The sequence below is a fragment of the Aquarana catesbeiana genome, linkage group LG03 (assembly GCF_042186555.1).
Source record: "Aquarana catesbeiana isolate 2022-GZ linkage group LG03, ASM4218655v1, whole genome shotgun sequence".
Classification (NCBI taxonomy): domain Eukaryota; kingdom Metazoa; phylum Chordata; class Amphibia; order Anura; family Ranidae; genus Aquarana; species Aquarana catesbeiana.
In genome coordinates, this window is record NC_133326.1 from 86,019,898 (window position 1) to 86,046,026 (window position 26,129).

The following is a 26,129-nucleotide window of genomic DNA, read 5'->3' on the forward strand; positions in this document are numbered from 1 at the left end:
CCAAGTAGACCAGATCTTATCACTTTTCTTATCATAATTTATAATTTTAAATATATTTCCACTTTTGCGGTCCAATTTGAGAAAACACAGCTGTATATTTATATGTTCCTATTTCAGATACACAATGATAATGCAGACTTAAGTGTATCTAGAGTCTTCTAAAACAGCTTGCCTTCTCATCATCTCCCTCTCGTGGTGACATTTGGTGCCTGAATGACCGATTACCAAACTCAAGTAGGGCTGCAACTAATTATTTTCATAATCAATTAGTTGGTCGATTTATTGTCTTGATTAATCGGATAAAAAACCTAAAAAAAAAAGTGTGGTGTATAATTTAGGTAATATGCAAAGCTTAAAGAAAAGACAATAAATTCTTCAATATCTATATGCAGTATGCATGTTAGATCTAAATAACCAGCTATATGGTTAGTCAATAAAATATCTAAGAATAAAAGACAGAAGGGATCTGGTACATATCATCAGACTCAGTGATCGAATTGTTAGTGGGGTGAAATCGACATTCATTTTCGACCTCAGTGGTGGGAAAATTCAAAGGAGCAGAGTCAATCAACCTCATTTTCAGACAGTGTATGTGTTGTGTGTGTGTTTTTTTTTTTTTTTTTTTTTTTTAAGTCACCTTCAAAATAACACAGACGATCAAGGCTAGCCCTTGGAAAACAAGGTTCTTTAGAACAACTCAATAGCTGGGTTGTGTTTTGTGGGAATGTGAATAAACTTTACAGTTAAGACATCCATCAGATGTTTATACTGGGTAAATGAAGGACTCCCTAATCAGAGGAAGCTGGGGCGAGTCGAAATGTATAAGGCAACTTCTGTTAATTTACTGCTCCCCAGAAAGGTTATCCATTTTTTTTACAGAATTTAGACGATATTCATACATGTGATGGCCTAACAAGGTGTCTAGAGTGCCTCTCAACAGAAATGTGTGTGACGAGGGATGTTTGTAAAACAGATGTTAAATTACTGCTGCAAAAACATTTTAGAAAATCAAAATCTGTCAATATCACTCCAAGTTTTTTTAAATGTTCAGTCTATTTCAGAGGTGGTTATGTTACCATCTTTCTAGCTGTATGGTTTGTTGGGAAAATACTGGCTCTGTCCTAATTACAGTAGAAATGAATTCAGTTTAATAAACTGTATATTTATTTACATAGAAAGAGATTCATTTATTTATTACAGACATTTGTTTAGTGCTGACAATTTACACAGCGCTTAACATATATTGTACTTCCACGGCAGTCCATGCCCTCAAGTAGCTTACAGTCTAAGGCCCCTATCTATGCACATACTAGGGCAAATTTCATCAGGAGCCAATTAACCCACCCGCATGCCTTTGGAGTGTGGGAGGAAAGCTGGGCACCCAGAGAAAACCCATTTAAGCACAGGGAGAACATGCAAATGCCATGCAGATAGTGGCCTGACTGGGATACTAGCTGGGGACCCCAGTGCTGCACAGAAGAAGTACTTTCTATCCTTTGAGCCTCTTACTAATATACCTCACTTACTGCCTCTCGACCACCAACCCAAACTAGGGTATGCAGCTGCTTAGGGCTCCACACATGCCACAAAGCAAACCATTAAGCAAAAATTAAATATCATGTCGCTTTTTTAACAGGCAGTAGCATCGCAGAGCATGACCCATTCAAGTGACATGGACATACCACAAGTACCCTGCAACTGTGTGCAATGCACACAGTTGTGGTGTGATGGGTCGCCATTTTGAAAGTTAAAATGGGTGGTGAGGAAGTGACGTATTTCCTCCTCACTGACAGTTTTGCCCTCTGAAATAGCGATCAAACCCGGATTGCTTTTCAGAGGGGTGGCAGTATAGCCGCACATGTGAACAAGTCCTTATACAAGCATGTTATGTGAACTAGGCCTAAAAGTGCAGCATTCTGATCTTTGTAGTTCAAGTTAATATGCAATGCTATTAGACAGTGCAATTAGAAATGCTATTAGGCAGTGCATGGTGCACTGTCAACTAGCCCAGTGAATATTGTGCTATCATTTTCTTTACCCCTTCAGAATCCTCATAATGCTTTACAAGTTCCAGTTTTCCATACCGCCAGTTCAGGATTATAGCTTCTTAAGAAAGGACTGGTGCAACCTTTCTTAACCTTTTAACACATGGGGACCCTTGAAATAACTTTCTGGTCCCAGGGAACCCTTGCTAACAATTACTATATCTACAGCTCACTGTACATTAGTTTGATGATCAGTGAGAAGAATCCTCCTTTTACAGATAGCTCAAAAGATAATTGATGTCAGTAGGAACTTATCTGAGAGGCATAAATTGTTCATTGCTCAAGGAAGTCCTAGCAACCTTTGGAGGAACACTAGTTGAGAAAGGCTGGTCCAGAGCATAGAAATGTACTAACGTGTTGCTGTCCCCTGCACTACAAATGTTTTGCTATGTAACCTTGATAAGATCTAAGATCCAGTATCAATCTTTTTATGGCTATTACCAACTTGGTGGTTTGTTATATTAGAAAGGATGGTTTAGTACCCTATGATGGCTACCATTATAGCTGATAAATCAAATTGCTGCTGATCCGAGGGCTCCATGGTCTGCTGAGCTTGACCTCTAGTTGGTGCCTTCAGTAAAAGTACCTGGTTAAAATAGTTCCTAACCCTAAATGATTGATGATCAGTTTGGTAAAGCACTGTGTATCATAAAATTGCCATGTTTTTCCTATAAAATACAGTTTTCACCTTGTTTGCTTTTTTATCCTTTTTGCCATCTGCTCCAGCAATCTCCTTCAGCTTCTTGCATTATTTCCTAACTTTTATTCCGCTGCATCAGCTACACATCATTAAACATCATTGCTTTACTGATACCTGCTTTACTTACAATATACCTTTTACCTGCTTTACTGATAGTAACAATGACTGTGTAATGTGTGTAGACACAGCTGCTTGTAGTTTAACCCAGTGGCACATTTGGCAAAGGGGTAGACACAGGAGCATGATTTGGATACATTTGTCACCCCATAACAGGAAGAGTCTGAACAAGGACCTTCTTGGGGTTTCCTTTCAGGAAATGCAGATTTGAGGAGATTAAATTCAACTTTTTCAGTTACATTAACATGTAAAACTTATATCATATTTTAGCCATTGGGTTTTTATCTACTTTAAGACCTTGTTCAGATATCGTGTTGCAGGAAAGAGCGATGTGTTGCGCATAGGGCAACGTATTCAGTTCAATGGGCTGCCCTATACGAATTTGTAACCCAAAAGCTCCTGCTCCCCTTTTGGTGACAAGCTTAGCGTGATTTTTAAATGCGTGTTTTGCCACAATTTCAGCACGATTCTGTTGTGCGACAATTGTGGCCGACTCGCTCTGCATTTGAGGTGCCTTAATTCTTAAACACGAGTCGTGCATGTTGCTGCAATATTGAATAGTGGCGATTCTGCCCTCTATTCCGAATCGCCTAATAAGAATGGGACCTAACTGGCCTTACCAAACTCTATTAACCGCTTGCCGACCAGCCGCCGCAGTTGTACTGCGGCAACGTGGCTCGGCTGTGCGAATCGCCGTCATGTTATGTCCCTTCTAGATTTGGCCACTAGGGATGCGCGTGCGCCCCCTGCTCGCCCATGGAGCCGAGTGGCTGCCAGTAGCGATCACCGCCGGGCTCCTGCGATCGCTCAGGGCATACGGAGAACCGGGATCTGTGTGTGTAAATACACAGTTTCCGGTTCTCTGAGGGGAGAACAGATAGATCATCTGTTCATACAGAGTATGAACAAAGATCTGTCATCTACCCTACACAGTCCCCTCCCCCCTTCAGTTGGAACACACAATAGGGAACACATTAACCCTTTGATTGCCCCCTAGTGGTTAACCCCTTTACTGCCAGTGTAATTTTTACAGTAATCAATGCATTTTTATAGCACTGATGGCTGTAAAAATGACAGTGGTCCCAAAAATGTGTCAAAATTGTCCGACGTGTCCGCCATAATGTCAGTCCCGATAAAAATCGCAGATCACTGCCATTACTAGTAAAAAAAAAAAAAAAATTAATAATAAAAATGCCATAAAACTATCCCCTATTTTGTAGACGCTATAACTTTTGCGCAAACCAATCAATATACGCTTATTGCGTTTTTTGGGGTTTTTTTTTACCAAAAATATGTAGAAGAGAACATATCGGCCTAAACTGAGGAAAAAAATATTTTTTATATATATTTTTGGGGGATATTTATTATAGCAAAAAGTTAAAAAATATTGAATTTTTTATTCAAAATTGTCGCTCTTTTTTTTGTTTTATATCGCAAAAAATAAAAACCGCAGAGGTGATCAAATACCACCAAAAGAAAGCTCTACTTGTGGGGAAAAAAAAAGGAAATCAATTTTGTTTGGGTGCAACATTGCATGACCTTGCAATTGTCAGTTAAAACGATGCAGTGCCGAATCGCAACAAGTGCTCTTGTCAGGAAGGTGGTAAAATCTTCCGGGGCTGAAGCGGTTAATCAAAGGGAGAGGTAGTTCATACTTAAAAGTTCAGTATGTGTGTCTGTTGAAGAAGCCCTGGCATTGGAAACATCATGTTATTATTTATGTCTATGTACAATGGATAACTACCGTATTTAATGGTGTATAACACGCACCCCAATTTTAGGAGGGAAGTTTAACCACTTAAGCCCAGGACCATTTGACTGGCCAAAGACCAGAGCACTTTTTGCAATAAGGCACTGCGTCGCTTTAACTGACAATTGCGCGGTCATGCGACATGATTCCCAAACAAAAAGAGCGACAATTTTGAAAAAAAACGCATTGTTTTTTTACTTTTTGCTATAATATCCCCCAAAAATATATAAAAAAAAAAACATTTTTTTCCCTCAGTTTAGGTCGATACGTATTCTTCTACATATTTTTGTTTAAAAAATCGCAATAAGCGTATATTGATTGGTTTGCGCAAAAGTTTAGCGTCTACAAAATAGGGGATAGATTTATGGCATTTTTATTATATTTTTTTTTTTTTTTTTTACTAGTAGTGGCAGCGATCAGCGATTTTTATTGTGACTGCGACATTATGGCGGACACGTCTGACAATTTTGACACATTTTTGGGATTAATACAGCTATCAGTGCCATTAAAAATGCACTGATTACTGTAAAAATGTCACTGGCAGTGAAGGGGTTAACACTAGGGGGCAGTGAAGGGGTTAAGTAAGTCTTAGTTTGTGTTCTAACTGAAGGGGGATGGGGACTGTGCAGGGGAGATAACAGATCGTCTGTTCATACTCTGTATGAACAGACAATCTGTCAGTTCTCCCCTCAGAGAACCAGAAACTGTGTGTTTACACACACAGTTCCGGGTTCTCCGTGTGCCCCGAGCGATCGCTGGAGCCCGGCGGTGATCGAGACTGCCGGGCACTCCCATTGGCGCGGGGGGTGCATGCCCCCTAGTGGCCACAGGACGAAGCGATGTTACATAATGTCGTTTTACCCAGCCGTGCCATTCTGCCGCAGTACAACTGCGACGGCTAGTCTGCATGTGGTTAAGGAAAAAAACTTACATTTTAAATAAAGAACTTTGAAGCAAAATTAGGGTCACAGCTCATCAATGCACCCTGCTCAATGCCCAAAAGAAAAATACCCGAGTCATTCTTTCCAACACTGTCTATCCCTGGTGCCGGCATCTCAACTGGCTTCACAGCTGGGGGCCCACTGCGCATGGGCAGGCCGCGCTGCACTTTTTGAATGGTCTTGCAGTCTTCTGGGACCTATGACCTGTCCCAGAAGACTGGGGGGAGAGAGGGGGTGGAGACCTTTCAAAACCAGGTACCTGCTCCCCCTCCAAAAAAGTCCCTTTTTGTAAAGAGGGGGGAAGGAGACTGTGATGGAACCACTTAGGCCCACGATTAGGTGCGTCCTCCAAACAGTGCCTCCTGCCCTTCAAACCATTCCGAGCAGACCCAGAGCTAATACCAGCCCTTTTTTACCCCAAGTATGGTACACAGACAAGATGTTGGGATAGAACAAAAGTAATGACTGTTTATTGAACAGGTTTTTTTGACTTGAAAAGTAGGTCAGTCACCACATGAACAATAAAACCAAATATTTACGCAAAACATCACACAATGGTTAGGTAACGAGGTATAGCTGACACAAGGCTAATCCCATCATAGGTACCTCCAAAAGTTACCCAATTTAGCCAACAGGCAGAAACAATAGGTGACTCAATTAACTTCATTAACAATTGGAAAAAGACACGTAACACATAACGCCTTAAATAGATTAAATCAGGCAACCCCCAGCATCAGGTTGCTTTGAGCTGATGATATTAACATCTCTGTCTCACAGTTTGAAGTAGTCATTGCTGGTTTGGGCCTAGAGACCCCAAATATCTATATAGGTCTACCAGTTCCCAGAGTCTGTGTGTTTTGGGGAAACATGGACTTGAATCCGAAGCAAGACCACTCCAAGGGTCCCCCAAGCATACACCTCCCAACAAGTAGTGTTCCCTTAAAAGCCAGGGCCCATAGTCAGTGGCCACCTTAAAGCAGAACTTCCCCTTTTGGATGGAGCTCCGCTTTAAACTTCTCTTTTAAAAAAGGTGGACTGCCATTTTTGACTTCCTTCTAAAAATACTATTTGACTGGATTCTTTGCTGATCCACTAGCTTCTCTTTGCACTGAATCTCAGATCTAGAACAAGTAATCAGATTATGAAAGTCAGAACAAACTCATCTGCATATTTGTTATAGGTTATTACCTCAAAGTGTTGAAGAGGATAGGCATAATAGACCGGCAAAGCAACTACCATTATCAGGAGGAGTTAACAATTGGAGTCTAAATGAACAGAAAAACCCAAAAGTAAACTTTCAAAAAAAATTCTTAGTTCAAGATAGCAGATTAAGTACAGCTAAGTAGTCCCATTTACAGTATAACCGCACAGGTTAAAGAGGGAGGGGGAAAGATTATTTTTTTGACAGCATTGCAGTAAAGCCCATGTGGCTACGAGTTGTTGGAGTGTGAGTAATAGATTTGCTTCATGTCTCATCCAAAGGATGTCTGTCACCTCCGCTACTTCTGGTCTCCCTTGATATTGTGCTGCAGTGTCAGCATTGGGCATGAGCCAATGCAACTTGTGTGTGAGATGAAACCATGAACCTCAGACCCTGAGCTGACAGTGCCGGCAAATGATGCATATAATGTTCGACTTTTGTGTTGGAACAGTGATCAAGGAAATATTTTATTAAACGCTTTTGTCAGTAATAACTCAAGGTTTTGAAAACTCTGCTTTCTGCCAGAGAGTAATATCAGGTCATGGGATTCTGTCATATCTAATTCTGGCTTCTGTGTGACTGTTCTGTTGGTTGCTGACAGTGATCCTTTCTGCTCCGCAGCTCTGCATGCTTGTCGTATTTAGTCAGGTGTCATATATTTGACGTTTTGTCCAAGCAGTACCGTTTGTATAGTCAAATAAATAAGTATAATAAGCCCATTTGCTATCCATAACTAATGTTTCACTTTTAGATGTCAAAATGACAAATCTTTTGTCAGACCAGACAAAAATGGACATAGCAGGACTTGAACTAGATGGAGAGTTTGCCATGCAAAAAGATTAGCAAACTTAATATTTTTATTTTACAGAATGCCCTAAGAGGATATCTTTTTTAATATGTTTAAGTGTTGGAGGTCAGTATTAAAAACTGCCCCATGAACTTTTCATCTTAGCAGTTAATGGGAACCTCAGTGTAGACTTGAAGAGAAACCAATTTCGGGATAGAAGGTTATTCTTTACTGTAAGTGTGGCCATAATTTGGAATTTTCTGCTAAAGGTGATGATTGACTACAGTAGAAGTGAATTTAAATCTCCAATTTTAATTAGGATTGCTATGTCCCCGAGAGATATACTAACCCAGTGAGTAATTCAGTATAGCAGTTCTCAAATATTTCTAAACTGTCAGATTTGGATGAGCAGGTTCACCTTGGGGAATTTTAACCACTTCAAGACTGGAATGTTTCACCCCCTTTCCTGCCCAGGCCATTTTTCATTTTTCAGTGCTGTCACACTTTAAATGATAAATACTCAGTCATACAACCTGTACTGTACCCAAATACATTTTATATCTTTGAGGCAGAGAGAGCGTTCTTTTGGTTGTATTTAATCACCACTGGGTTGTTTTTTGCTTTATAAAGGAAAAAAGACCAGAAATTTTGAAAAGGAAAAAAAGAGTTTTTCTTAGTTTTTGCAAATAAATAATATTTTTTCATAAATCTAGTCCAAAATGTATTCTGCTACATTTGTACATTTGTTTGGTAAAAATAACCAAACTCAGTGTACATTATTTAGTCTGTGTGAAAGTTGGAGTCTACAAACTATGGAATATGTGTTTGAAAATTGAACAATCCTGGGGTACTGATTGCATATCTTGTTATTGAGGCTTTAAAATGCCAGGACAATATTCCCTCCCCAAATGACCCTTCTTTGAAAGTAGACTGTCCAAGGTATTTAGTAAGAGGCATGGTGAGTTTTTTGAAGTTGTAATTTGTTGTCCCTTTTTTTTTTTTTGTGGAAAATTAAGAAATTTAAATGTATGTAAATGTATTCTCACACACAGCATTGACATGCTTACAATTACATTCCAAAACGTGTTCTGCTATACCTTCTGAGTATGGGAATATGTGTGAGACTTTTTCACAGCCAAGATGCGTAGAGAAGCCCAAAATCCAAGGAGCACATTTTGGGCTCTTAAAGCAGAACTTCAGTCATTTTTTCATCTTTCCATCTATTAAATCTTCTGCCCTTGTTGTTTTAAATTTGGATAGTAAAACATTTTTTTTTCTGACAGTAAATACCTTATACAGCACACTTCCTGTTTCTTTTCTGGTCATTAGCCCTAGGCTTACGACATCATGCACACTCTCTCTCGTGAGAGTTTGCCAGGAAGGGAGGATGGATGAGTCATAAGAAGGCCAATGAGAGCTGCAGAGCTGGAGGTGTGCCTCTGTGTGTTTGTGTAAATCCAGGAAGTGAACAGGCAGCAGCTTCAGCTGTCCACAGTTAAAATGGATGCAGCCAGACTCGGTGGAGGGAGATTTCTGCAGCATATTTGGCAAGTACAGAATCACAGTATATATAAAATAATATGCAAAGTAGTTGGAGGGAAGCTTCAGAGTGGCAAAGATGTTTTTATTACAGATTATGTGAGCAGACTGCAGTTCCTCTTTAAGGAGCATAAATTATGCACCTAGTTTCCTGACTACTTATATTTCTTGAGACCCTGAAGTGCTAAGACAGCAGAAACACCACAAAATGACCATATTTTGGAAAGCAAACACACCATGGTGTTTTCTGAAAGGCCTAAGGAGCCTTTTAACCACTTGCCGACTGCCGCATGCCGATGTACGTCCAAAGTTTGGCGGCGGATATCGTTGTTATGGCAGCAGCTAGCTGCCATAACCTCGGTATCCCTGTTTTCGTGCGGCGGTCGGCTTTCAGATAAAAGTGGTCTCTGCGGCGGATTCGCCGCGAGATCACTTTTATCGGTGGCGGGAGAGGCCCCCCCCCCTCCTGCCGTGATCCAGTGCCCTCCGCCGCTTACAGGAGCCGTCGGTAGCGGCGGAGGCGATCGCATCTGTCTCCCTGCTGTGCCTGGAGACGAGTGAGGCTAAGATGGCGCCCACTCGTCTCCATGACACTGCTGGGCGGAAGCGACGTCAAAACGTAACTTCCGTCCATACGTCTTAAAGGCACATTTTTTACAATGTCATTTTTTTTAAATGACTTTTTTTTCTTTCTTTTTTATTGCATTTTAGTGTAAATATGAGATCTGAGGTCTTTTTGACCCCAGATCTCATATTTAAGAGGTCCTGTCATGCTTTTTTCTATTACAAGGGATGTTTACATTCCTTGTAATAGGAATAAAAGTGACAAATTTTTTATTTTTTTTTTTTTTTTAAACCGTGTAAAAATAAATAATATAAATAAAAATTTTTTTTTAAAAACCCCCCCATCCCGACGAGCTCGCGCGCAGAAGCAAACGCATACGTGAGTAGCGCCCGCATATGAAAACGGTGGTCAAACCACACATGTGAGGTATCGCCACAATCGTTAGAGCAAGAGCAATAATTCTAGCCCTAGACCTCCTCTGTAACGCAAAACATGCAACCTGTAGAATTTTTTAAACGTCGCCTATGGAGATTTTTGAGGGTAAAAGTTTGACGCCATTCCACGAGCAGATGCAATTTTGAAGCGTGACATGTTGGGTATCAATTTACTTGGCGTAACATTATCTTTCACAATATAAAAAAAATTGGGCTAACTTTACTGTTGTCTTATTTTTTTTATTCGAAAAAGTAAATTTTTTTCCAAAAAAAAGCGCGCTTGTAAGACCGCTGCTCAAATACGGTGTGAAAAAAAGTATTGCAATGACCGCCATTTTGTTCTCTAGGGTGTTAGAAAAAAAAACAATATATAATGTTTGGGGGTTCTAAGTAATTTTCTAGCAAAAAAAACTGTTTTAAACATGTAAACACCTAATTTCCAAAACGAGGCTGGTCCTTTAAGTGGTTAAAAAAAACTTAATTTTTTTTTTGTCACAAGTTTTTGGAAAATGCAGGAAAGATAGCAAAAATTTCTCTTTTACACAATTTTGTCAATTATTAAGATATTTCTAACACACATCACAGGCATACTTAGAATTACACCCCAAGACCACGTATGAAAATGCAGCCTTTATCCATGTCATTCCTAAACCGGGGAAGGATCATGGGGACTGTGCTAACTACCGTCCGATCTGACTTATTAATGTAGATTTCAAACTGATGTCCAGAGTCTTAGCAAATCGGATGAATACTTTCCTGGCTAGTTATGTACATCCGGACCAGGTGGGGTTTGTGCCTAACTGTTAAGCTCCCAATCAGACCTGACGACTAATAGATCTCATATCGGCGGTGCAGTCTAACTGGGACAGTTATGGACCCAGGAAGGGTATGATGTTGTCCTTAGACCTTTGTAAGGCTTTTGACTCCTAATCATGGGACTATTTGTTTTTTGTACTTAAAGGTTACAGATTTGACCCAAAGTTTTTGACAGTTTTGCAGACCCTTTATAGCGCTCCCACTGCTAGGATACTGGTGAAGGGATATAGATCACATCAAATAGATATTCACAGGGGTACCCGACAAGGGTGCTCTCTATCTCCCATTTTATTTATACTGGTTCTGGAACCCTTGGCTATCAAACTTCGTTGCCATCACAACATAAAAGGGATACATTGTGTGGATTTTGCGCACAAGTGTGCTTTTTTTTGCTGTTGATATCCTTCCTCCCCGGCCACGTCACTCTCAAATCTATACCAATTAATGCGTCGCTTTTCCATTATCTCGGGTCTCTCTATCAACCATACGAAATCGGTTGCCCCTAATTTCTCCTTGGATGCGAACACGGTTACACAATTACGAAACTAATTTCCTTTTAAATGGCAGAGGACCCTTCCATATTTAGGAATTTTTCTGCCTTCCTACTATAGATACGTTATATCAGGTAAACTATCCCCCATTATATAGAAGGATGATAACAGATCTTCAACGATGGGAAAACAACCCCCTGTCGTGGTTCGGTAGACTGTACACGATTAAGATGAATCATTTGCCAAGGTTGTTATACCTATTCAGAATATTGCCTTTCTCAATATGTATGCCAGATTTACACAAGTTCCATAATAAGGTTTTGAAATTTATATGGGGGAATAAGAGACCTTGAGTGAACAAACGCACCATATACATGCCCAAGCTAAGGGGTGGCCTGGGAGTCCCGGACTTAGCAAAATACTTCCATGCAGCACAACTAATCCACTTCCATTCTTTATCACCTCAACCTACATGGATGAAATTGGAATCCTCCTTACATCCCACAAAACCAGATAATCATTTAATGTGGCTGAAATCAAAAGACGGGCCGGTTATAATGTGTCCCACGTCATCCTTACATTTGTGGGATAGATTAACATAGCCTTAAGGTTTTAAGTCCCCACATACTCCCATGGCTCCGCCTGGTCAGATTTCACTCCAGGTCTCAATACCCACACTTTGGCCTGGTGGACCAACAAGGGTTTGATGCGCATTGCTGACCCTTGCGATCAAAGCGGGATCTTATCAAAAGAAACCCTACGAGACAAATGCCAACTCCCAAACTCAGAATTTTTTCATTATGTTCATATTGCGCATTCCTTGAAATCCCTACAGCGTACATCTGATATTACCGCATCTAGCTCGATGGAGTATTTGTGTAGGTCCTTTGATAAGCACACTGGCCACATCTCTAAAATCTATGGCCCCTTTCACATGATAAGCCTGCTCGGATCCGCCTGTCCGTTTTTTCAGGCGGATCTGAGCACGCCACTTATTGACTCCTATGGGCAGGCGGATGTCAGCGGAGATGTGTCCGCTGACGCCCGCCTGCCATCCTATCTGCTAAAAACAGACGTATGGCGAAACGTTCAGCCATCCGTCTGGTGGATCGGATGAGATCTGATGAAAATGGACATGCTATGCATTTTCGTCCAATCTCCCCATAGGAATCAGCGGGGCTCTGACAGGTCCCTCCCCGCTCAGTGAGCAGAGACGGACCTGTCATCCGCTGGCTCAGCAGAGATCAACGGACCGATCTCCTGCTGCGCTGGCGGACTCCGCTGAGCGGATCAATCCCCGTGTGAAAGGGGCCTTAAACGTACTGACTTCCAAGTCAGAAAAACAGTTTTATATGACCAAGTGGGAACAAGACAGGCAAAACGTTCAAAATAGCTGAATGGTCCAAAATATCACAGGGTGTGTCGAAATCATACAAAAATACCTCATTGATCAAAGCTTACTATAAAGTATTGATGAGATAGGACATGGTTTCCAGCGAGAATAGCTGCATATGTCACAGGGGCCATTTCCTCTTGCTTTTGAGGGTGTGGGATAGAAGGCACAGTATTACATATATGGTTGTCCTGTCCCAAAGTGAAACGCTTTTGGATCCGTATCTACAACTTAATTTATTCACTTATACAGATGAATCTACTCAAATCACCACAGCAAGCTCTTTTGGGACAGCCAGTTGATGGAACACCAAGACAGGCAGGGAAACTCATAGCCTTTATTTTCACGGCAGCTAGGATAGCAATAGCTAGGTCCTGGAGGACACCTACGATCCCCTTCGACTTGGTGAAAAACAAGTTGTCGTGGATCATGGTAAACGAACGCCTTTCTGCAATTCTATTAGACAAACGAGCTAGGTTTGATGAGATCTGGAAACCCTGGATTAAATACTTGTGAGCTGTCACGGACACCAGACAAGCTCATACTATGGAGTGCACTCTCTTCTTTGGTATTATATCCTTTTTTTCTATTCTATTCCCCCTCTTTTCTTTGACTTACCCCTTTCCTTATACTCTCCCTGCAGCGCCAAGGAGATGGATGTCATACAATCTACAACAATGAGTATAACGTTAAAGGGAAGGCTATAATACTTTGTTCAAATGCTGAATTTAGGGTCTGTATTTCTAGACCACACTGATCCATGTTGAATGGGACAGAGGATACTGGCCTCACGGTTATGTTACCATGGTTTTCCCCTTCTTTCCTCTTATGGAGTGCGGTGGAACAATGGGGAAACCATAAGATACTTATCGTTACCTCTAGGGTGCAGAAATATACGTTGTTCAATCTCTCTTAACTTTCTAATTGTTTTGTAAATTTCAGTAAAAATCATTGAAACAGAATTACACCCCAATACACATTCTGCTACTCCTCCCGAGTATGGGGATACCACATGTGAGACTTTTTCACAGCCTAACCACATTAGAGAGGCCTAAATCCAAGGAGCACCCCCAGCCTTTCTAGAGCCATACATTACACATATAATTTCTTGACTACATATGACATTTTTGGAGGCCCTGGAGCACCAGGACAGCGTTAACACCAACAAAATATGCATATGCATTTTGGAGCGCAAACACACCGATGTATTTTTTAAGAGGCACAGTGAGTCTTTTGAAGATTTCATTGTTTGTTGCCTAAAGCATTTGGAAAATTTACAATGAAAATGAGAAAATATATTTAGAATTACACCCCAAAACACATTCGGCTAATCCTCTCAAGTATGATGATACCATATGTGTGAGACTTTCACTGTTTGGACTGATTTTGTACCGGACATTGTGGTATCACATAAATCAGCCAATTGTACAAAACCAACAAACTATAATGGTCGCCTCTATATGAGTGATCAGGGAATATAGCTTAGTGTAGCATCACCTATAGAAGTCCCTGTTCCTATAAGCCAAGCAAGCCTAGTCTACTGGTATGTGGCTGTCCCCAGGAGTGCAATGTTTACTCTCCAGGAAGTACAGGAGGCTGAAGAAAGGAATAACAGAAGCGTTTCTGTGGTTCCAGGAATGCAGTTGTCCGCAGAGGATAGCTGGGATTGATGACTCACAGGAACGTAGTCAGATGGGTCAGTTCATGCTGCAGGCCTAGACACAGTCAGCAAACAGGCAAAGGGTCAGCCAGGCAGCAGGCAGAAACGTGGTCAATAAACAGGCCAGAGGCAGCAGGCAGAGGCAACACTGCACTTTGGCACTGATCAGGAATACTGTTGTTGACTGCACTAGTCTGTTGACACTGGGCACTGGTGCGGCAGCAATCAGGAACACTGTTACTGACTTACACTGGTTTGGTGACACTGGGACTACTGTGGTGACAATCAGGGAGACTGTTGCTGGTTTGCACTGGTCTGGTGACACCGCGACTGGTGTGGTAGTGATAAGGAAAGGCTGCACTGGCCTGGTGTGGTGGCGGTCAGGAGCACTGGTTCTAGCTGCAATGGTCTGATGACACTGGGACTGGAGTGGGGGTGATCAGGGGCACTGTGATTCCTTGCACTAATAGGGCTTGTTCACATGTGAGTTGGAGGGGAGGGGGTGATAAAACCTTGAAGTTGAGCTGCAGAGGCAGCAACCATAGGTGTACACATGCCACAGCTGCAATGCTTTGGCTCGTAGCTGTGGCAGGAATTATACCTCTGTACCCCGGTCCAAGCATTTAAAGCACGTGGCGAGGAGGCAATGCAACACCTCCTCACCGCTTGCTAAATGCTCTCTAAAGAGTGGACTAAACGTGAATCGCTTCATAGAGCATCACACATGTGAATGAGTCCTTATGGTGACACTAGGACTGGTGTAACGGTGATCAGGGACACTAGAACTGGTGTGGCGGGGATTAGGGACACTGTGGCTGGTACAACAGTGATTATGGACACTGTGAGTGGTGTGGTGGTGATGAGGGACACTGGCTGGTGCCACAGTGATTAGGTACACTGTGGTGACTGGCAGCACTGATCTAGTGACAATATATTGCTGTGGCGGTGATCAGAGACAATAGCTGGCAGCACTTGCATAAAGTGATATCAGAACAGCCAAGCATTGTACATGATCACGCCACAGCAGTAAAATGTCACCATTGTCACCCTGCACTTCCTCTTATGACAATATGTAAAAAAGAAAATTGCAATTTTTGTTTTTGTTTTACATACCATCACCAGAGCAGTGAAGTGTCACCATAGTGTGCAGTTTCTTTAGTAACGAATTCCTGAGTTCTGCCCACACAGCCATGCCATTTTTAAAATGTGATAGCAGGTGCAGGGAGAGGCTCCCTCGCCCACAACCTCAGTGGAAGGGATGAGGAGGGAGCGGGGCACGAGCTAGCACGTATAACATATTACACCCTAAATACGAGTGTAACATTTAACATTTTCCAAAGGTGAACTTAGCCTTTAAGATGGTTATTGACTTCAGACAAGACAAACTCTCACCAAAAGACTACATAGCTCTGTCTTCATTTGAAAGTTCAGCTCAGTGGAACATAGTTTCAGTAGAAAGAGGTGAGGGCCTGTTTGAGGGGGTTATCACTACACTATATAAGGGCTACATAATTGTTATAAACAAAAAAACTTAGTTATCCTGTCATTGTGAATTCTAATTTAACATTAACTTTACTGTTCACTCATCCTGTACATTAAAATGGAACTTCACCTAAAGAGGCCTTTACACCGCACAGCCCTGCACTGGCAAAGTTGAGTAAAGTTGGACATGGACAGATCAAAATTCAGCCGGTTCAGCAGCAACTGGCCAAATCTATTGATCGACTTTAGTACAACCAGCCTGTCAGTTTTTTTTCCGTACAATCACTAACGGCTGCCATAGCCGCCAGTAGTGATCATTGTATTCTGGCAGCAAGGAAACCTTCTGCTGTCAGAATAAAATAGCACAGCGATTGTAATTTAACCTGTGGTTGAAGGAAAGAAAATTGCATAATCTATAACCAGCCTAATAGCCACACATTTTAAAACAAACTTCATGACACAAGCTTGTATTTTAAAGAAAGGGAAGTGGTGTGTCTGACCAGGTCATTCGCAGTGCTAAGAGATGTGGGTCTTATGGTGGCCATATACTGTATGTAGAGAGAGATGGATCAAGTGATCACAAACAAGTGAATTCTTCATTGATTCATTTATTGAAAAGATTTGTTTTGCTGATACCCACAATAAATTCCTACATACCTGGCAGCCCTGGTTAGATTACTTTCCACCAACACAACCGCCTATGCGCTTCCTGAACTGTAATCTATAACGGTGCTCTTATATTTCTGTAGCGAGCCTCCGCAACAGGGATGGCCTCCTCTCCTCCTCCTCCTCTTCTTCTTTTTTTTTTTTTTTTTCTTCCCTCCCCTCTCTCCTCTATCGCTTCATCTCTTATTTCTGATCCTCTTCGCTTCGGAATGGTCCCTTTGCCCACAGGCAAGAACGGTGCCCCTCTTTGGTCCCATGGACGAAGATATAGTCTTCAGTTCTGTCGTTTCCAATTGAAGGGGCCTCTTTTAGGACATGAAGCATTTTGCGATCTCAAGCATGACTTTAATATTTCTCCACCTTCCAATTTAATGTCACTTGGTTATTTTCTTTATTATTACATCATTGTTTAATGTTCAATACTTGCCGAGGGTAACCCTCTTTGAATCTATACCTGTTATTGTACTTTTTTTTTTTTGCACTGTGTAAGTGTCTATGTTTCTTATAATTTCCAATAAAATTCAAGTGAAAGAAAAGCTTAGTTTCGTACTTTGGAAAGATGTGATCTATACATTACAATTCGAGACGATCTATTAAAAATGATCCTTTTGTGATCAGTTCTCTGACACACACACTAATATTTGAGTCTAAATCAGTCAGGAGCTCGTTAAATGTCTACGACTTTTAGTCAAATCGATGTATAGTTAGGAAAAATCATTAAGTTATTTTTAAAATGTTTCCACAAATTGCCTTTCCACAACTGAACGTACCTTTTGGAGATTTACATTGCAAAGTATATTGTGCATACATAACAGTTTATCTATACAGTGCATATGTGTTTTCTTTTCACAGAAGCTCAAATTAGATTTCTGAAAGCAAAGCTACGAGTCATGCAAGAGGAGTTAGACAACATAACACATGAATGTAATAAAAAGGTAAAATCAATGTTCCAGGCCTGTTGGCACAGCTGGTCTTTTTCTAAAGGTCCTGCATTTACTCCTATCAGGTTAAAGCGGGGGTCCACCTATCTATCGTTTTTTTTTTTTTTTTTTTTTTTTTTGAGTTCATTCACAAACTTTTCTTCTCAGCATTACATACTCACATATTGTGTGTAATATGTCCGCCTGTGTCAGATTTTGTCGGAAAGAATAACTTATATTATTCGCTGCAGGCGGTTTCCATCTTCATTGTGGGCATTTATTTCCTGGATGCGGTGAATGCTGTGCTCACAGCATTCACCGCTCGTTCCCGCACATGCTCAGTGGCATCCTGGGAAGCCTGAGACTAGCTCCCAGGAGACTGTGCGGAGTCTGGGAGAGGCTAGAAACACGCCTACTCCCACGGGAGGAGAACCAGGAAGTGCAAAGAAGAATAGAAAAATAAAAGGTAATTACTGCGATTTAAATTTTTTTAAACGGCATGTCAGCATCTAGGCAAGGAAGAGAATACATACAGATATTGTTCAAAATTTGGGTGGAACCCCGCTTTAAAGTTATTGTAAAGCTTCGTTTTTTTTTTTTTTTTTTTAAATAACAAACATGTCATACTTAAAATTGTGATGTAACGTCCTGTGAGCCACCACTACCAAACAGATCAAAAAGGTCTTCAAAAAGCAATGTTTCTATTTTGAATTAGCCGCTAGCGTTACACATGTCTCATGAATCATGCAAAAAGTTAAAAAAAAAATATACAAATACGCTGCGCTATCAAAATTAATGAATTAATTGAAACATTTTCTGTAGGCATAAAATATATATATATTCAGAGTCCTGAGCCAGAGTGCCTCGGCTCTTGTGCACATCGCTGGATCGGGCCTGGGCTCAGGTAAATATAAGGAGTGGCTGGGGGGACACATGAAACACAGCAGTTTTTTTAGCTTATTGCATTAAGCTAAAAAAAACTCTTAAGCCTTTGCAACCACTCTAATTCTGTACCACTTTCAGGTCTTAGATTCCCTGGACAATTTTTTAAGTAAAAATTTCTATTTTTCAGTTTGCATACAACCTGCCTACAAAAATACACAAAAGTATAAAGCAGAAAAGTGCCAGTTTTACATTATTCCCCTCATTGAATACACTAGGATGTCTATTTCCCTAATTTTGGGGTTATTTTAGTTGTTTTAGTTTTTGAAAGCAGTATGAAAAGCAAATATCATACACAGGTAGTAGGTAACGTATGCATATCAGGGTGCAAATACACAGATTTAAATACATATTTTAGTTTTTTCCAGTTTGCAAAAGGTCCAATTCCAAATTGTAAATGAAAAGTACTGAATTAGTGATTAAAAACTGTCCATTCATACTAAACTAAGTTTCATAAGTTCAAAGCAAATATCTATGAAAAGCCTGAGGCTCTCTATTTTTTTTTTTTTTATATTTTTGGTAAATTTTCTTTTTAAATTGTCTGTGAACTAAAACTTTTGTTTACAGAGCATTGTATTAGAAATATTATACTGCTTTAAAAAAACACAATGTATAGACTATAGTTATCATCCAATGATACACATCTCATGTGAGAAAACCGACCTTTATTTGGGATCTCTTCAGTCAGGATACAAATGGGGACAGATTTAAAGTGGTTGTAAACCCTTAAAAAAACCTAGTGAAGTGGGTGGCCTCAGGTGATACAGAGATGAAACAAATCCTCCTACAAAAGTTGTATCTGTTGGTCTGCAGCCCTTTCTTCTCTACATCCATTCAAAGTGCTGAATTTTAAAGCTTGTCTGGGAATTTAGAAAAAAGAGGGCAGAGAACTGAAGTTACACTCTGCAGAGCTCAGTGAGGAGAGCTCTGACAGCGGATTGGAGGGAAAAGACAAACCCCCTTCACACAGGAACAGAGCTGAGGCTGTCAATTAGCTGCAGATCCCTCCCCTGTCACCTTTTTTTTCCCTTGGTGTCAGAAGTGATTCATGATAATATCCTAATTGAGACAGGTATACACAATAGAGGGATATGCTTTGTTCATATTTCATGAGGTTTACAACCACTTTAATTTTAAATTTAATGCAGTAGTAATATAAACTGGAGTAAGATAACAAAAAAATGCATAATAATAACAAAAGATGTGCAGTGTATTTATTAAAACAGTGCACAAGTAAAAGCCTTATGTCCTTAACAGTGTAACAATTATTTAGGTAAATAAATGAATCACAGAATTAATGTTTAGTTAACTGATGCATACTGAAGCTGTTAAGTCTGAACTGCAGGGATTATCTGTTTTGCATACTTGCATTGGTCCAGCTTGGCACAATGCAAGTATACATATCTCATAATGAATGGACCACTTGGAAAGCTGATTTAGCAGTTGGTACTGCTACAATGATAGCAATGATCTTCTGGGTCCTACCCGGGTCATGTGCGAGTGGCTTCCCCTCTGAACACAGGGAGTCACTTGTGTTCAGTGAATACAAGGCGTTCTCTGATTGGGTATATGAAAGGCAGTAACATCCCAATTGCCACTAACACTGTAGCGCTAACTACTGCAGTGATTGCCAGCTTCCCCACTAGCCCATCAGGTAAGAGATACACATACTTATGTTGTGTCAAGCTGGACCAATATAAGTATGAAATACAGATAATTCCCAGAGTTCAAATTTAAATTTGTTCTGGGCATCTAGGCTTCAATGACCTGTAGTAATTGAGCTATTCCACAGAAAAAAAAAATTCATTATAAATGTATGACTTGTTTTTGGAAACTTACATGTAGTTTTTCTGTTTGGTGGCATTTATTTCTTAGAAGGCTTGGCTAATCCTGCGTGTTTAGTCATGCCTCTCACTGTAATTGGCAGAGAAAATGGTATCAGGAGCTAAAAGTTGTGCATTGTAGCTTGTAATGCATGTCTGCAGAGCTGAATTAGCACAGTATAGCGCTACAATCTTTAACCTTATTAACTGTTTTTTTTTTTTTTTTTTTTTTTTATTATTAAATAATTATGTTGCTTATTGGCCACCGTTAATGTTGTTGTGTGTTGTTTTTTTTTTTTTTTTTTTTTTTATGTAATCAACAGGATGATGAAAATCGAACACTTCTGGCTCGTGTAAAAGAACTGGAGGAGGAGCGCGTACGATTACAGAGAACGGCAAACGTGCAGCAGACCCAAGCAGAGAAATATAAAGCTTTATCTGAGGAAGCAACTAAAAAAAATGATGGATTCCAGCATCAAATTTTCTCACTAGAAAAGGTACAGTAACGTTTAGTTGCACTTTTCTACAACACTTACTAAGTAAAAACAAAATACAGAAAAGGTCTATGTTCAAAGTGCAGTACCTATAACAAGCAATTAAAATCCATCTTATACTGGTCTGCATTTAGCAGATTGCTTCCTTGCACTTCTTATTGAACACTCAAGGTACCAAAGAAATGACAGGGCCACAAACTGGTAGTGCTGGAGCCATAGGGCTAACCTGATAAAATGTTGGTACACTGGAATAATGGAAACATGTAAGTATGCATCTTTGATGTCCACAAAAGCCAGAAGGTCTTCCTGATGAGGGAATGCAATGTCAGATCTGGTGGACTCAATCTGGTCCTTGACAACTCTCAGGCCAGTGTGTTCATTCCCCAGAAGAAGCTTCAGATTTTCAGGTCTCAGGTTCTAACTCTTCAGTCCAGAAGCCATCTAACTCTCCATTTGTGCATGGGGGTTTTGGGATTGAACATAGCATCTTTTAAAGCAGACCCTTTTGCCAGTTTTCACTCCAGACCTCTGTAACAGAATGTTCTGTCATTGTGGGACAAGTCAGGCCTGTTTCTGCACAGGCTGATTCGTTGACACCAAGGATCTGGCTTGGTGGCTCAGGAGTCTAGCTCTGGAAGAGGAAGGAGGGGGGGAAGTGCTTTCTTCCTGTCTCTTGGAAGATTTTTATAATGGACAACAGCATGACTGACCTGGGGGGTAGATTTGTTTGCTGAAGAACACTCTTCTCCCAATAAACTTGAAACTTCAGGTGATTTTTATCCATCCATTTATCCACTGCCTGTTGGAGGGTTATCCTATCCGGATTCAGTCTGACATCCCGAACATCAACCATCATTAAGGAACCAGAAGTCTCTGTGGCAAGAGAGAGATCCTGTCCTGGGCAGATGTGCACATTCCAGCCTTGTCGGCTGTGTACATTTCAGGCGTAGACAATTGACAGGTAGATTTCCATAGCTAGCAGCATCTGAATTTGAGAAAAATGTCTCTATACCCAGAGGTGTTCAAGGACAGGATATCTGATGTGAACCTCCTGGCATCCAGGTACAGCAACAACCTGGACAGGTTTTTATCTAGGTCCAAGGATCCACTGTTGGAAACAGCAACTCTGCATGGATAGTTCACACTGATCTGTATCCTTCTCCTGAAACTACTTCTTGGCCTGCCCCACAGGATCAAGGCATACTGGTGATCCTCATTGCTCTGGATTGGCCCAAGCAGATGTCATACGTAACCTGATAAGACAGACTGTGGGCCCTGCCAGACTGCCAAGGGCCGATTTGCCGTCTCACTTTACTGTTGCTGGCTTTAACAGCATATTGTAGCCATTGAAGCCCAGGTTCGGAGTGACAGAGAGACCTCCTAATCTGTGATTCCTATGATGCTCAAGGCTAGTAGGGCCACTTCCCCCCCAGGTATATTTTTGGATATGAAAGATTAACATCACTTGGTGTAGGTCTAGGGCTTTCCTCTAGGAGACTAATTCTCTCCTTCCTGCAGTTGCATCTGGACCAGCATTTGGCTCTTGGCACCATCAATGGTCAAGTCTCTGCTCTTTCCATTCTCTTCTAGGGACCATTAGCCTCTGACTCTTTTGGTTAAGACTTTTGTACAGGAAAAAGAAAATCACACCGCTGTGTAAATAGCAGCCAACACAGCTATAGACCAAAGAAATATGTATAAAAAGTAAAAGTGTAGCGCTATAAATCATAAATTAACCATTAGATTAATAATGGAGTGATATAATGTCACAAAAGAGGATTATTAATGGTCCAAATCTACCCAATAAGGGAATAAACTATTTTAACCATATAACAAATACACATGTGCACGACAAGTGACTCTAATGACTTAGAGAAAATAAGTGAATAACAATTGTGAAAAGTTATATATATAACGGTTTGAAAATGTGCTACACTATGGACACGAGATCTAATAATACAAAAAAGTCCAAAAGATGTCAGCAGATATAAAGAAAAAGTCCAAAAAATGAAGAAGATGATCCCACATATCAGGACATATATTCAACAGACATCACTTGGAAGGAGGTTGGGATAGTGAGTAAGCCACCACCAATAGTCATAAAGAGGCTTTCCAGATGTTGGTGACTTGGGAAGGCATATACCGTCCAAGTCGTAAAGACTTTCAAACCAGCTGACTGGAAAGGTGCACCTGCTTGGACAGCCACGATAAATCCAAGATCAGGAATATACCTTGATCCAAACGATCGCGGACAGCAACTTGTGGGTAATACTCCAATAGGGAGCTCAGATCCGATCTGCAGAGTGCTGATCAGGTGTGCAGAGTGGAGATGGTGCATTGTGTACAGAACTGCAGGTGCACCTTTCCAGTCAGCTGGTTTAAAAGGCTTTACGACTTGGGCGGTATATGCCTTCCCAAGTCACCAACATCTGGTAAGGCTCCCTATGACTATTGGTGGTGGCTTACTCACTATCCCAACCTCCTTCCAAGTGATGTCTATTGAATATATGTCCTGATATGTAGGATCATCTTCTTCACTTTTTGGACCTTTTCTTTATATCTGCTGACATCCTTTGGACTTTTGTATTAATATTATATATATAACTTTTCACAACTGTTATTCACTTATTTTCTAAGTCATTAGAGTCACTTGTCGTGCGCATGTGTATTTGTTATATGGTTAAAATAGTTTATTCCCTTATTGGGTAGATTTGGACCATTAATAATCCTCTTTTGTGACATTATATCACTCCATTATTAATCTAATGGTTAATTTATGATTTATAGAGCTACACTTTTACTTTTTAAAGACTTTTGTACAGGTTGGTGTCCCATGTGAAATCACCTATCTGTTCCTGTGTGATCTAAATCTGGTTCCCTTTTAGAAGCCACTGTTTGAACCCATTAGAGACATTCCTCTCTACTCTCACCCACACAGCTTCTTTCCTTGTAGACTTTGAGGGGAATGTCTCTTAAATCGAAAAAAGGTTTTTGGACCTCACATTTTTTTGTTTGTCAGTGATTTTAGGTGAGGATTAGGAATAGATTTTACAGAGAGTACAGTAATCCTATTTTCTTTAACCATACATCATGGGACACAGAGCCATAGTAATCACTATGTGGTTATAGGCCACCTTCAGGTGCTGGACACTGGCACATCCTAAACAGGAAGTTGCCTCCTTATATAACCCCTCCCATACCGGGAGTGCCTCAGTTTTTTGCCAGTGTCTAAGGTGTTGGTCACAAGTAAAGATGTGCTGTGCTGAGCTCCTCTGGAGCTATCCTTGCTTGGGCTAGCTGTGCAGCCGGATCCATTCAAATTGTCTTATTAGGCCAAATTGAATGGTACCCGGGCCTCGTGTCCGAAGAAACAAGGTTTTGCCTGTAACGCTTCTCTTTTTTAGAGAGCTGGACCCGGGATCCAGTACTTTGGTATTTTAAAGCCATAAAGTTTTACTGGCGGGTGCTATTATAGGTCCAGGATTGTGGGTTCCCAAAGGGTCCCCGGTTCCCGATGGTTTAACGGAACCCACTGTGAAGGGTGAAGATTGGGTCTGCCCTGCGGCGGGAAAGGTAAGTGGAGTTTTTCTAAGGAATTTTTTAATTTTCTTATGAAATGTCTCCTTTAAAAGTAAATATTGTCATGCCTAAGAGTCACCACTGGGGGCTGTATGGAGCACGTACCTTGTCATGCTTCCTCAGAAACCATGCTCTGTCAGAAGCAGCAGGCTTTCCCTCCGGCGAGCAGCTCAGACCTCCGGTAAGATTGGGGGGAAATTTTCTCTCACTAAAACACCCCACCTGGACAAAGCTCTCTCCCTGGGAAGGGGAAAGTGAAACGATCGGCGTTGCTGCTCCGTTTTTTCTCTCACCGCCCCTGCACAGCGGCTGGTCACCAGGTCTCCTCGCCACCCCCCCCCCCCACACACACACACACGCCAATCTCGTCGGATCAGAGGCCCACGCTCATGCGGGAAAAGTTTCTTTTAAAAAGTAAGAGTTTCTTTTGAAAACTGAGGGGGGGTGTGTGGCAGGGACGGGGCTGAGCGCGGAGTTGGCATGCAGTAACGCTTAGCACGGGAGTATGTTGTATGAAACTCATTTTTTTGCTGGCTGCAGCTGTCGGAGGGACACAAAAGCAAAAAGGAGCATGTAAGAGGTTGGTGACACAGGCATTTCCCTGGCACATTTACTAATAGCATCAGGCTGAGTGTTAATAGCAGTGGCTGGACTATTGCTCAAAGCAGTGGATGCGATTTCTTCTGGTAGTACCTCTGCATTTATGCATCGGGCTATGGTCAGAAGGGGGGGTAAAAGCACCCCAAAGGAGGGCTAAAGGGGTCTCCCTCAAGCCCTGAAAGCCTAAAGCTCATCTCTTCAATGGCATCCTCCCCTGAGAGGGGGTGGCTGGTCAGAATGAGCCTTCAGGGGTCATGGAATGTTTGCAACTGTTTACAACACTGCAGCCCCTGCCTATATTTCTAAAAACGTTTTTTTCCTCTGCCATGATAGGATTGGAAAAAGGTTAGCAGCTTTAATCGCATCCCAGATTGGGATAAAATACGACAGGTTCCATTCCATTACCCAGGACCTTTTAAACTGAGTATCTGGGGGCGGGAGAAGATGTTTTCTCTTAGGGGACCGTGAACAGGCTGATGACTCCACTTCTGAGGGGTCATATGCGGAAGCATTAGCTTCACAATCTGAGATTGTGGGTGCAATTTCTTACTGAATTGGTCCAATCCACATTTTATGGTACCCTTAACTGAGTGTCCACTTCTTGTTTTGGGTTCGCTAAAGCGTCCTCAAAACTGTGCATGCCTTTTTCCTGTCCATACATTGTGGGGAAAGCTTATGTATTCTGAGCGGAATCACCAAGATAAGCATTTTTTCCCTCCTAAAAAGTATTTTCACACTTTATCCTATGGAGGAAAAAGCTTACTAAAGGTGGAAGATACCAGCAATTGACGCTGCTATATCTTCTGATTAAAAGTTTGACTTGTCCGGCAGACAATGCTCAAATACTTAAAGATCCAACGGATAAAGAGTTGGAATTCCTATTAAAAAGAAAAAAACATAGATTGTTTTCCTGACAGGTTGAGTGTCTCAGCCTGTGCTGACAGTAATTGGTATATAAATAAAGTTTAAAAACAGAGCAGCAAGGTGGGACTTTGTATGAGGCGCGATGTGCGCAGAGCCAAGCGTCTCCATCCCCAATAATTTGAACAAAAAGACAAAACAGGTGGGACTTTATATGAGGCATGCACCCCAGGAGATAACATGCTAACAATGAATATGGCAGGTACCCAAAATAATATAATAGAACCAAAAACGTTGCATAGAAGCATCACATGGAATCAATT

The 26,129-nt window shown here is 41.1% G+C and overlaps 1 protein-coding gene across 4 annotated transcripts in view; it reads left to right on the forward strand.

The window, feature by feature from the left end:
- TEX9 (testis expressed 9) overlaps positions 1 to 26,129 on the forward strand; it is a 126,211-nt gene that overhangs the window by 36,318 nt on the left and 63,764 nt on the right. For all 4 annotated transcript variants that reach the window (XM_073618776.1, XM_073618778.1, XM_073618777.1 and 1 more), the window contains exons 8-9: positions 17,440 to 17,522; positions 20,596 to 20,769. In XM_073618776.1, the coding sequence (XP_073474877.1) occupies positions 17,440 to 17,522; positions 20,596 to 20,769 (257 nt within the window). The remainder of the gene's footprint in view (positions 1 to 17,439; positions 17,523 to 20,595; positions 20,770 to 26,129) is intronic.